The sequence below is a fragment of the Colobus angolensis genome, unplaced genomic scaffold, assembly GCF_000951035.1.
Source record: "Colobus angolensis palliatus isolate OR3802 unplaced genomic scaffold, Cang.pa_1.0 Scaffold280, whole genome shotgun sequence".
NCBI lineage: Eukaryota > Metazoa > Chordata > Mammalia > Primates > Cercopithecidae > Colobus > Colobus angolensis.
The window spans coordinates 897,615-911,825 of record NW_012116044.1 but is presented as its reverse complement, the minus strand read 5'-3'; the positions used below and the strand labels follow the sequence as shown (position 1 = coordinate 911,825).

Sequence of the window (14,211 nt, the reverse complement as noted above, 5' to 3'; positions counted from 1 at the left end):
CACACCTCATCTGGCCCTGCTCCAAAGTCCCTGGGTTCTTGGGGCAATTTAATATTATTCCATGTCAGTAAGAACAGGTCCACGGGTTGTCCTTAGAGTGACCCAGGATACTGTGCTAGATCTAAACTACATAATTCAACCCCAGGGTCAAGCCAGAAACTTCATTTTGTAACAGATCCACCATAAGGCCCCAGACTGGTCTGGGGTCTAGAGATAAAAGCTAAGAAAATGTAAAGTCCTTGAAAACCCATCAGGTTAATTATAAACCCAACAATTCAACGTATGACACAATGTCCTAACGTTACACAGAACAGCAAAAGAAATAGCTAAAGTTAAATTAGAAGAAAAATAGAAAATAAAATTACCAATGATCAAGTAATCATATTATGAAGAAAATACATGAGTTTTATAACAGTAAAATAATAAATTTAGAAGTTTCTGAATCTGATTTTCTTTTTCTAAGTGTGTGTTGCATGCTTTACATCTATACACAGGTGGCTGTCATAATATATTCCAGACTACTTTGATGTGTAAACACTTACAACAGGAAGACGCCCATGAACTTTGTACAAATTAACAAGTACAGTAATATCCCAAGGACGCAAGGCGAGTGGATGAATTGACTTGGCTGAACCTTCATTTTCCTTTTTGTCATTTTCCATTCCAACAGCAGTCCACCCAGAGCTGGATGATGTTGACAGTGACAAAACAGGACTTGAGATAACCTCTTCAAAATCCATATACGTGTCATCTTCCCCAAAGTAGTTTTCCTATAAATATTAAGAAAATGCAAATTGCTGTCAGAAGTATGTAAATATATTTTCACCTATGAGCCTAAATTTGTAAATTATGTATTTCCTTAACCTATTATGTTTAATAAAAAGGCATCAGCCCTATTGTCTTAAAATACAAAAGAAAACATATGTTAAGGCTTGCACACAGCCACTTGGCAAATAAATATTCAGTAGCAAAAAATACAAAAAGTTACAGAAGCCTATTTTATAGTAAAGCTTCATGACATTGCCCCAATTACAGCAAAACCTTGTAATTTAGGTCCTCAGAGACCTTTGAAGGTTTGTTTGCATGGTTAAAGAGTTTTCAATCACTGCTCCTCAGAGTTCTCAGGCAATACCCAAGGACATCCTTTGGGGGAAACAATTCACTACAAATCAGTCTGGCTAAATTCGATTAGGTAACTAGTACAATTCACATATTCCTGTTGGAATTATTTATCGGGCATGTTTCAACACCTTTAATAAAAATATCCAATCTTGGTTATTGATGACATAAAGGCATGCGTTACCAACAATTATCAAAAATTCCTTTCACATAGTTCATCCTGGTTTTTTATGCAGAAGTGTTTCAACTATTGTTTTCTTTTGCATGAAAATATAAATTTAGCTGGAATTTAAATTATTTTTTCCCATTGATTCTAAATTTAAATTTTGGCCATTTGATCTGTCAGTAGTAAACAAAAGTTGTTAAATATTCCTGTTAACATTGTTAGCATATCTGTTAAATATTAGAACCAAGACAGGAATTTGGTAAATTCTGCACTTTGATTACTGACAAAGTTATTTTCTGACTAGAGTTATGGACATCAGTACATAATATCATTTCATAGGAAATAATGTTGAAGGGCTTAAAGTCATACAGTTAATTGGTAGGGAGATTTAATATCAAAATCCCAAACCTACCAGCTCACAAAACCAGTGCTTTTTCCTCTATTCCCTATTGCCGTCCACCTCCTAAATACAGATGCCACTTGAAATCTGCCTGAAATCTTAATAATTGTCTTTACAATACAATTCTGAAGCATGGACAAATTTATGCACAAATATAACAGAAAACACTGGGTTATATTTTAAACTCCAACATTAAATTTTTAAAAATAACATAAACGTCTAATTAAGTTTGATCAACATTAAAAACTTGAAGAGATAAAACAAAAAGCTGGTTCTTTGACAAGATAAACAAAATTGACAGACTATTCGTGAGATTAACCAAGAAAAGAAGAGAGAAGATCTAAATAAGCTCAATTAGAAACAAAAGTGGAGATATTACAACTGATACCACAGAAGCACAAAAGATCATTCAAGGCTACTATGAACATCTTTACATGAACAAACTGGAAAATCTAGAGGAGATGGATAAATTCCTGGAAATATAAAACCCTCCTAGATTAAACCAGGAAGAAACAGAAACTCTGAACAGACCAATAACAAACAGTGAGAGAGAAAAAGGGATTTTTAAAAATTGCCAACAACAACAAAAAAAGCCCAGAACCACCAGATGGACTCACAGCTGAATTCTATCAGACATTTAAAAAAGAATTGGTACCAATCCTACCAAAACTATTCCAAAAGATAAAGAGGGAATCCTCCCTAAATCGTTCTATGAAGACAGTATCACCCTAATACCAAAACCAGAAAAAGACATTAAAAAAAGGAAACTAAGATCAATATCCCTGATGAACAAAGATGCAAAAATCCTCAACAAAATACTAGCTAACTGAATCTAAGAGCATATCAAAAAGATAATTCACCATGATCAAGTGGGTTTCATACCATGGATGTAGGCATGAGTCAACAAATGTGATACATCACATAAATAAAATTAGCAACAAAAACCTATTCAACAAATTGTGTAGAATCAATATTGTGAAAATGACCATACTGCCAAAAGCAATCTATGAATTCATGGCAATTTCCATTAAAATACTACTGTAATTCTTCACACCACTAGAAAAAACAATCCTAAAATTCATATGGAATCAAAAAAAGAGCCTGCATAGCCAAAGCAAGACTAAGCAAAAAGAACAAATCCAGAGGCATCACATTACCCAACTGTGAACTATATACTAGAAGACTATAGTTACCAAAACAGCAAGGTACTGTTATAAAAACAGGCACGCAGACCAATGGAACAGAATAGAGAAGCCAAAATAAAGCCAAAATAGAGCCAAATACTTGCAGCCAACTGATCATCAACAAAGCATACAAAAACATAAAGTGAGAAAAGTGGGTTTCATAGCAGGGATGCAGGGATGGTTTATACACAAATCAGTAAATGTGATACATCACATAAACAAAATAAGAAACAAAAACCTATTCAACAAATTGTGCTGGGATAATTGGCAAGCCACACATAGAAGAATGAAACTGTATCCTCATCTCTCACCTTAGAGAAATATCAACTCAAAATAGATCAAAGACTTAAATCTAAGACCTGAAACCATAAAAATTGTATGACAACATCAGAAAGACTCTTCTAGACATTGGCTTAGGCAAAGAATTCTTCACCAAGAACCCAAAAGCAAATGCAACGAAAACAAAAATAAACAAATGGGACCTAATTAAACTAAAAAGGTTCTGCACAGCAAAAGAAATAATCAGCAGAATAAACAGACAACCCACAGAGTGGGAGAAAATCTTCACAAACTATGCATCTGACCAAGGACTAATATACAGAATCTACAGGGAACTCAAACAAATCAGCAAGGAAAAAAATAATCCCATCTAAAAGTGGGCAAAGGACATGAACAGACATTTCTCAAAAGAAGATACACAAATGGCCAACACATGAAAAATGTTCAACATCACTAATGATCAGGGAAATGCAATCAAAACCACAACGTGATACCACCTCTGCAGGACTGGCCATAATTTAAAAATCAAAAATAATAGATGTTGGTGTGGATGTGGTGAAAAGGGAACACTTTTATACTGCTGGTAGGAATGTAACATAGTACAACCACTATGGAAAACAGTATGGAGATTCACACTAAATGTAGAACTACCATTCGATCCAGCAATCCCACTACCGGCTATTTACCAAAAAGAAAAAAAGTCATTACATGAAAAAGACACTTGCACACTCATATTCATAGAAGCACAATTCACAGTTCAAAAACATGGAACCAACCTTAATACCCAGCAACCAATGAGTGGTTAAAGAAAATGTGGTATGTGTATATATATACATATACATACATACACACATATATACCATGGAATACTCCTCAGTCATAAAAAGGAATGAAATAATGGCATTCACAGCAACCTGGATGGAATTGGAGATCATTATTCTAAATGAAGTAACTCATTAATGGAAAACCAAATATCATATGTTTGCACTCATAAGTGGGGGCTAAGCTGTGAGGATGCAAAGGCATAAGAATGATATAACAGATTTTGGAGACTCGAGAGGCAGGTGGTGGGGTGAGGGATAAAAGACTACACATTGAGTATAGCGTACACTGCTCAGGTGATGGGTGCACCAAAATCTCAGAAATCACCACTAAAGAACTTATCCATGTAACCAAAAACTACCTGTTCCCCAAAACAATTGAAATAAAGTAAACAAACAAAACTTAAAGATGTTCAGAGCAGTAGTTCTCCCCTCCAGAAGCCTTTATGAAATATACATTCCACCCCAGTCCTAATGACTGTTCAGAAAGTTTACAGTACGCAGAGTCCAGAGTCAAGTGTAAAGTGGAAAAACTCCTTTGATACTTCCATGTGTAAATGGCCCCCAGAAAAACACCTCTGCCCCACCTTCTCCCCAAACAGCTGATCTAAGGACTCAACTACTATTAAGTTTCAGCATACTAACACGTACCAACAAAACAAAACAGTTATCAGCACTCATTTTAACTCATTTTTAATGATCCTAGCCAACAGATCTCTTATTTTTAAAAAATTCCCTTGTAGTCTCTTATAATTGTAAATCTTGAAAAAAATTTAGATTCCTGTAGATTATTATAGTAAAAAGAAAAAAGATTCCCTTGGGTCTAACGTTCAATTTGCTACTAAAGCAATCTCCATTGCTTTTGAAATGGAAATAATTCATATCAAATTCCTTAGGGAACACTGAATGCTCAACATAGCAGAGCACATTTGCTAATTTTTGTTAAATGTGTCAGTGACTTTGCTCTAAAGGAGTTATAAAACACTAGGATTCTTTCATGAGTTAATACATTTGTAGTTACTAAATATCGTCAACAAAATGTACTTTTAAAATTATAACTCCTTTAAGAACATTGTCTAATGTTAAATGTCTAATGCTGGGTGTGTGACTTAAGGGTTTTTCTTAATTTATGAATTCCAAATCTATTAGTTAATTTCTTAAGAATTAACTGAAAGGTCAGGCGCAGTGGCTCACACCTATAATCCCAGCACTTTAGGAGGCGCAGGTGGGCTGATCACTTGAGCCCAGGAGTTTGAGACCAGCCTGGGCAACATGGTGAAACGCTGTCTCCACAAAAAATACAAAAATTATGCAGGTATGGTGGTGCATGCATGTGGTCTCAGCTACTTGGAAGGCTGAGAGAATCACCTGAGCCCAGGAAGTCGAGGCTGCAGTAAATCGTGACCATGCCACTACCTGGGTGACAAAGTCAGACCCTGTCTCAAAAAAAAAAAAAAGAATTTACTGAAAAAAAAGTTACCAAAAAGGTTGATCAAAGTGTAAGGTAGGTGGTAATACATTATGGCAAACTTTTATGGTACTTTAAGATTAACAAATGTACACAAATATTTCCAAATAAAAATAAAACTTTCAATTTCATTTTATAATAGATGGCATGCAAAATTAAACTATCTTTAAAATAAATTCCAAACAATCCTAGAAAAAATTCACTGGCTTATAGAACCAAGAAAATGTGTTCTTTTGTCAAATTTGCATCATGTTTGAATTTAAGAATGATAAACTACATACATTTCAATTTACTTAAGAATTCTCCAAAATTTTCTTTTCATAATGGTATTTTGATATGAGTATCTTATTACCTACTTCAAGTAAGAGACTGCAATGTTCTTCCTAGTTAAAAATGTATGCTTATCCAATGATGCTCATTTCTCAAAACAGAAAAAAATAACAACAATAGGTGAAAAGATGGCAGCTAATAAAATCAGAGAAACAGTAGCAAAAGTCCACAAGTACTGCTTCCAAAATTACTCTTTTTTTAAAAAAGAAAAATTAATAGCCAGGTTTCTGTTCAAGATTATTAAAATTATTATTTTTTTTTTTTTTGAGATGGAGTCTTGCTCTGTCCCCAGGCTAGACTGCAGTGGCGCGATCTCAGCTCACTGTAAGCTCCACCTCCTGGGTTCACACCATTCTCCTGCCTCAGCCTCCCAAGTAGCTGGGACTACAGGCATCCGCCACCACGCCCGGCTAATTTTTTGTATTTTTAGTAGAGACAGGGTTTCACCTTGTTAGCCAGGATGGTCTCGATCTCCTGACCTCGTGATCCGCCCGCCTCAGCCTCCCAAAGTGCTGGGATGACAGGCGTGAGCCACCGTGCCCGGCCTAAAATTATTTTTAATAAGAAAAACATATATGCCATATATATCCTTTCATGCAGTTATTTGCTACCACTGACATGTTATCATTATAAAAAGATTTATTTTCCTTCGTTAACAAAAAAATGAAGTAAGACTAACAGAAGTCAAATCAGGAAAGTAATATAAGTAGTATGGTTATCCAACTTTATATCCACAACAGAAGAAATGACAAAGTTTTAATATGACTGAAATGATTTTTGGGCTGACACTCATAGTTACTATATTGTCTACATCTGCAGAAGACCTCCCATTTCCATACATGTCCTCACAAATTTTAATGAATATTCAGTAGACATATTTTTCTTAGAATTATTTATAATGATAATGCCAGGCCTAGTTTCTTCTATGGATTTTGGAAAGCAGTCTTTCATATACAGCCAAACAAATATAGTGATTTTTTTTTCCTAGTTTATTCTTTATAATTTCTTGATGTTTAATTTTGATAACTAAAAAAAGACAATCTCGGTTACATGAATTTTTACATTCCTTTAAACTGCCATTTTCTTTTTCATGTATACATGAAAATACATGAACAAGAAAATTTCATATATCAATTTGAATATGTTATAAAAATAATATATTTATTTTTCAACCTCCAAAAAGTTTTAAAGTACTAATACCGATAGCAAGTAAAATACACGTTATATAGCTAAACAAACAGACCAGGCATGGTGGTTCACACCTATAATCCCAGCACTTTGGGAGGCCAAGGCTGGAGGATCGCTTGAGGCCAGAAAGGTGTTTGAGACAAGCCTGGGAAACATGGCAGGACCCAGTCTCTCCAAAAAATATTTTTTTAAAAGTTAGATAGGTGTGGTGGTGCCTGCCTGTAGACCTAGCTACAAGAGGCTGAGGCGGGAGGATCACTTGAGCCCTGGGGTTCCAGATTACAAAGAGCTATGATTGTGCCACTGCACTCCAGCCTGGGTGACAAAGCAAGACCCTGTCTCTTAAAAAACAAAAACAAAACCAGAAACTTAAAGAATTGCATAAATTCCTTATAAAAGGAAGCACAGAGTTAATTGGGCTAAACAAATTTTTTGCCTGTCATATCTTTGATATATATTTAGTAAACATGTCAAAATTCCAAATTTTACAATTTGCTTTAATAGACATTTTATACAAGTTCTAAGCTAATTAGATAAATGTAAATACTAATACAATATTTAGGGCAAGACAAACTTTTGAAACTACTAAAAAGTTGTTATAAAGCCTTTAATGCACAAAAGTCTATATGAAAACAATAATCTATCAGCAATGGCTACATCTGTGGAGTAGAACCTATAAACAAGTCTAAAATGAAAGCATATATTTGTTTCACTGTATTCTGTTTTGTTAGAGTCCTCTTATTTTTTTATTACTATCAATTTTTTTAATAAAAACAAATTGAGGTTCCATGTGTACATAGTAATGCAAAAACGAAAGTTAATACCACTCTAGTAGTATTCAAAAACTGATATTGTATCACTATGACTACCTTCACCTACTAATTAAATCATTACTTATATTTAAGTAAAATATAATGCAGCCTCTTCAGGAAGACTATAGCTTAAAAATTATCTTTTAAATCCTTTATAGTTATTCACATGCAATCCTAAGAAAGTAAGATATTGGGAGAAATATTTGACATACATTTTAGGTCAAATGATGGTCACAAGAAGGAAGAAAGGTGTGTATGTAATGAACAGAAACTCTAGGTATCTACAAATATTAACCATATTTTTCCCTTGCATCTTTTAAGTTACATCATCTGATGATTTATGGTAGTTTTTAGTAAATACAATATAATAACTCAAATATTGAGATGCTATAGGCCTTCAAAACCCAGTTCAGCCAGCACTTCCTGCAGAGAGCCTTTACTAACAAACCTTGATCGTGCTTCCCTGACCAACCCTGAGCATCCTAGTCCCTCTCTCCAGAATTAATTACTCTTATCGCTGTACATTACAGGATTCCTTGTCAGCTAGGTATTCAATATTCAAAGTGAATCTGCCAGATCCTTTAAAAATGCAAAATTTCTTAAGTTGTTGAAAGTGATGTGGATAACTCCTCTAATTACAGGCAAAAGTGATAAGTGAGGATCAGGAAGGATTATAGTAGTTACCATAAAGATTAAATCAACAAGAATTGTTGATAATTTGTTGGGGGCATTTAAAACATATGATTTGAACATCAAAGTAAGAGTGATCTCCAGAAAACTGATGAACTCCTCATATTTATCCAAAAATAGCCTCTCTTCATAATCATTCTACAGAGATCAACTTTAAAGTGCTGTCATACTGTGCAATCACACAATTTCAGTGGAAAAAAATATACCAAAATGAGTAAACACGATTTGTTCTTTATTCTAAAAATTAGTGCACATCTATTTAGAACCTAAGTTTGATATACTCTGAAACAAGCATTTTCATATATTTGCTTCAGTTTTTCAAATAAAGCACCAAATATTTATTCATTATTTATCATAAAACATTGTCACTTATTTTCAATGGACTCACTTGAAGTAGTGTTTTCCATTACCGATTATTCTCAGATATATGTAGTACTTCTATTGCTACATTACTTACAACGTGTGAAAATTTGTCCATACATCTGTCTATCCTAGCTATCCTTCTAGCTTACACCCCTGAGAAGAGATGCTATATCATCTTTATCTATAGCAACTAGCACCATTCCTAGAACATACAAAATGCACAAAAGAATGCTGAACTGAGGAGTACTATTTTTAATAAATAATTTTGTAATTGAATCTAGCACCCTAAGTCCAGTCAACATATCTGGTATATCCTTAACACTTTAAATAATCCAATTGGCTATTTCAAATGGTCTCAATTTTCAATTAAATTTTAACTTCTTTGTCTATATTTAAAAGTATGTAAGTTGTTGTTAAGAATCGTACCTTTATACACAAAAAGGCATTTAGTAGAGGTCCATAGAGAGTTATCTGAGAATCTGGAGAAAGTTCCATTTCTACATGAAGTTTATCAGGTGGAAGTTCTGAGGGATCAATAGGTGGGCGTGAAGAAGTAGAGGGAGAAGAAACAACTCTGTCTGATGCCTTCTGGGATGGCCTTAATACGGATAGCATTGTCTCTTCCATTTCTGATACTGTAGTAAATTAAGGAAAAAAAAGATTAATGTTTGGGGAGTGGGGGACAAAAGACCTCTTGGAAGATCTTCAAGGAAATATTCACTAAAAAATTTTACTTTGCAAACATGATTATCAACTAATCCTTACATTATGTATATATAATGAAAACAGACCTAAAAAAGCAATAATTAAGAAAGCAAAGAATAAATATTGAAATATGAGAGAAATACATAAATCAGCCTGCAGAAAATCAATGAAAACTTTCTGTTAACATAAACAACATTCTTATTGAGTCCCTGCAATATAAATTTGGGTCACATCAAGACCTTAACTATTCTTGGGCACTAAACTACAAAATTTTTTCATATAAATAGCTATTTAAATACAGTGTGATATTATCAAGCCACTATGAAACAACTATGAAAACTATCCTTTGAAACTTAACTCACTGGAAAAATACAAAGAAAACATCATCATTTGGCTCTAATTCTTTTTTGGACCCAGGTAATAAGGCAAATTACCTTCAGGAAACTATAAACTATATGAGAACTGTCAAAATGCATTAAAGAAACTAACGTTTCACAAAATCATGCACTTAAATATGCAGATTTACACAAACCTTGTTTCACATTCAGGATCTACTGCTTCTAGCTTGGCAGACTTTGAGAATATTACTTACCTTCTCTGAGCATATTTCTTCAACTTTAAGATAAAAATAATGGTAATATCTGTCTCACAGAGTTGTTACATGGATTAATGAGATAATAGAAGCCAGAAAATTGCTTGGCCCACTATTTGATACATAGCAAATGCTCAAAAGGTAGATATAATTAATCTAAAATATTTAAAAGATTGTATTTATACTAAGTCACAAGAATAGATGTGTTTCAATTTATTTGCTTTTTATTTTTCATGACTATCAATCATAATAGCAGCTGTATAAAAGCACAAATTATATAACAACACTTACATGATTGTTTTAGCTGTTCATCTGCTTTTTGTGGATAAATTGGGTGCCATGTATAATCAATTGTAAGCATGACACTTGGGACAGTCCAGCATTCAACCCAACCAGCCCTTTGAAGAGTAAAACAGACAGTTTCTAGTCAGATACTTATTCCTTTAATTGTATAGATATCAGTTGCAGATAATCAAATTTTATTATTATTTTTTGAAAGAAGAAGAATTTCTCCACATCTAAGCACAAAATACTTGTCACTAATTTTATTTTGTTTTACTAATCAATTTATTTTTTGAGATGCGGTCTCTTTCTGTTGCCCAAGCTGGAGAGCAGTGATACGATCTTAGCTCACTGCAACCTCCGCCTCCTAGGTTCAAGCAATTCCCCTACCTCAGCCTCCCAGGTAACTAGAACTACAGGCATGCACCATGATGCCCAGCTAATTTTTGTATATTTAGTAGAGACAAGGTTACACCATGTTGGCCAGGTTGGTCTCGAACTCCTGACCTCAGGTGACCCAACCACCTCGGCCTCCCAAAATGCTGGGATTACAGGCCACTGTGCCACTATGCCTGGCCTGTGTCACTAATTTTATGTACTCACTTTTCCTGAGTAACGTTGCGCCATTTTGGTTTAACTGTTTTCTGACCACTTTGACACTCGGCAGGAATACCAGTATCATGAATCATCTTATTTGGGTGGCAATTTCTTACCAGCATAAATAAAGAGTATTTACTAGGGTGGCAATCTGGTAGAAACAAATGAAGATCAACATCTTCTCCCTAAAAAATAATTATAATAAGCCAAAGTAATAACATTAGTGCATAAATATGTTGGTTAATACGGGCAAAACTGTCTACAACAATTTTCGAAATAAGTTTGAAAGAAAATAAACAAATTTTATTTATTTTTATTTTATTGTATTATTATTTTTTGTTTTAATGGTCTCACTCTGTCACTGACGCTGGAGTGAATCCTTGAACTCCTGCACTCAAGTGATCCTCCCAAGTAGCTGGGACGAGAGGAATGTGCTATTTTTTTTTTTTTTTTATAGAGACAGGGTCTTGCTGTGTTGCCAAGGCTAGTCTCAAACTCCTGGCCTCAAGCAACCATCTTGCCTCAGGCTCCCAAAGTGCTGGGATTACACAAGTGAGATAAACAAATTTGAAATGGCAGATTTTACATTCAACAGTCAGGTAAATAAGGAATAAGATTTTACGTTGACTAAAACTAAATTTGTATTGAAAAACAACAAAATAATCAGGGAAAGAAACAGTATAGTTTCCAAACAGTGAAAAGAATGTCTTCCATGGGTAATCACAGATTTTTTTTTTATGAAGTTCAGCTTTTAAAAAAACTTTTATAAGCTCAGGTGTACTATGTTCTATATTTTTATTAATTTTTAAAATAGTATTATCTCATTTGATTCTAGTAAGTCTTGTTTCCTCAACTGGCTTTCAATAATTCAGAACTGGCAAATCCAAAGATCTTTACTTGGCTTTACTTTTTTCCTTATAGGTCTTCTATTCTTTGTTCATCTTGATGACTAGTTTCTTAACAGGCAGCAAGGTAGAGTGGTTAAAAGAATGGAACCCTAAGCTATACTGCCCAATACCTCACTAGCTATATGATGAGTTACAAAAGCTCTGTTTTCACTTTCCTAATGTATAAATGCAGGTAATAATAATCTCAAGAGGGTTGTTCTGAGAATTAAATGAGTTACTACATAAAGCACATGGAATAGTGTCTATGCAGTACACAGAAAATGTTTAACAGATGTTAGCTGTTTCTATTATGTTGCTAATTTTACCAGTATAACCACTATTAATACTACAAGTACTACTGGTTGCCCATACCAAAAAATTATATGTTCCATAAACTTTTGAGCTTAGAAGTGCAGACATTCAGATAAAAGGAAGAAAGGTACTGTGGTTACTCCCTGAATTCATGTTTACAATTAAGAATCAAATAAAGGGAAGTATAAAATTAGTTCATACAAATTAGTAAACATTAGAGCTAGAAGGGCTAACATATAGATTAGCCACAGATATCAGAAATGAACTCTAAGAAAATAGTCAACTTGAGATATTTTTAATTGCGCAATTTCTTAGGTGCAGTTAACTACAAAAAGAAAACAGCAGGAACTCTGACACTAAAGGTAGTAGACATTGGAGGAAAGCTAAAATACCTTGAAGTGGCAGTAGATTGGGTACGGGGAGTAAAGATAAGCTTTGGGAAATCAAACTAACTAATACACCTTGTGGAATAATAATGCATTCAACTATACATACTCTTAAAGAGAACTTGGTATTACATGTAGCTGGAACAAAGTCCGTAAAAGGCAAAGAAAAATCAATGTTTAGTGTTTCTCCACAGGCTGCCAGATACACTACAAAAAAAAAAAAGAAGAGGAAAAAGTAAATTTACTTTTAATGTCCATAAAATTTCAATTATAAAATTGTCTAAAATGCGCAACTAAACAAAATTAAGTTATAGTCCAATACAAACTCTGAAACAGTCCTCTGAGAGTCTCACAAAGATAATGGGGAGAAACAACATCTAGTATCTGTTAAAACTATCAAATGAATACTGATTTTCTTAGTTGGTATTTGCCTTAATGAGAGAAATACTTAACCTAATTTTTTAAATGTCTTACCATTTTCCTGTTGTTTAGTGGAACAGTCGATCCAATTGTGTTGATTAGCGGCCCAAATCATTTCAAACTGATGAAACATGACTTTAAAATTCCACGTATATGGAACAAATGAAAAAATGTCTGGAGGACTATCACTAGACCAGTCTTGAATTAAATCTAAAATTATTGGGGTAGTGAACAGAAATTGTAAAGTTAGTTGAAACTCAGAAAAGAAAAACACACATTTTCTAACACCAGTCAAAAATGAATTTTTCTTTTGATTGAAATATTTAAAAGGTGATTAGGATGTATTTAAATAATTTGACAGTGAACAGATGTTTACTTACCAGTCATAGTTCCAAATAAGAGAAATTTTATATATTAATATATCTATTTTTAAGGAATTTTAGAAAATTAAAAAAAAATCACCTGATATTCCACTACCCAAATAGCTAACATTGCAGATACATTTTCTTCCAGTTATTTTTCTACACAGACTGACACTATCCTATATGAACATTTTTTATGTGCTGCTTCTTTCACTGAACTCAAATATTATTCTGTGTTATTTCACACGTTTACATAAATTTTGCATAATAGCTCATTAATAAGATTTGTCAGGACCTACTTAACCATTTTTTATAGTTGGACATTTATACTCTTTCCAAATTTTTGTGTTATATATATTACCATGTACTATATATTTTTGTAAAAATTATTTTACATATTCAGGATTGCTTGTCAGTAAAGATTCTAGAAGTGGAATTGCTGGGTCAAAATTTAGGAATATTTTTCAAGACTACTATAAATTGCATTAGAAGTGAGTCCATTTACACTCCTACCGGAAATGTATGCTTGACTACCTATTTCACTGAACTTTCTCCTGCATTCTATCTCTTTCTATCATCTATCTGTTTTTTGTTTTGTTTTACTTGACATTTAATAACTGAAAAATGGTATCTTGCTTTCACTGAGCTTCTTAACTACAAGCATGGCTGAACATTTTTTCATGTTGTTTTATTCATTAAACAAATATCTGCTGAGTGTCTACTGTGTGTCAGGCTCTGTTCTAGACTCTAGGACTACAATGGGTGAAGGAAACATAGACTTGACTTTCTTAGAATTATAATCATATTTGTTCATTGCCATTTCACTGTATGTTTAAACTGCTTTTATT

The 14,211-nt window shown here is 33.5% G+C and overlaps 1 protein-coding gene across 1 annotated transcript in view; it reads right to left on the bottom strand.

The window, feature by feature from the left end:
- Nucleotides 1–14,211, bottom strand: part of KIAA1109 (KIAA1109 ortholog) — a 194,850-nt gene that overhangs the window by 143,096 nt on the left and 37,543 nt on the right. Inside the window, exons 14-19 of the mRNA XM_011948638.1 lie at nucleotides 13,056–13,211; nucleotides 12,691–12,788; nucleotides 11,003–11,181; nucleotides 10,409–10,515; nucleotides 9,247–9,455; nucleotides 543–770 (exon numbers count right to left, since the gene is read on the bottom strand). Coding sequence (XP_011804028.1) covers nucleotides 543–770; nucleotides 9,247–9,455; nucleotides 10,409–10,515; nucleotides 11,003–11,181; nucleotides 12,691–12,788; nucleotides 13,056–13,211 — 977 coding nt within the window. The remainder of the gene's footprint in view (nucleotides 1–542; nucleotides 771–9,246; nucleotides 9,456–10,408; nucleotides 10,516–11,002; nucleotides 11,182–12,690; nucleotides 12,789–13,055; nucleotides 13,212–14,211) is intronic.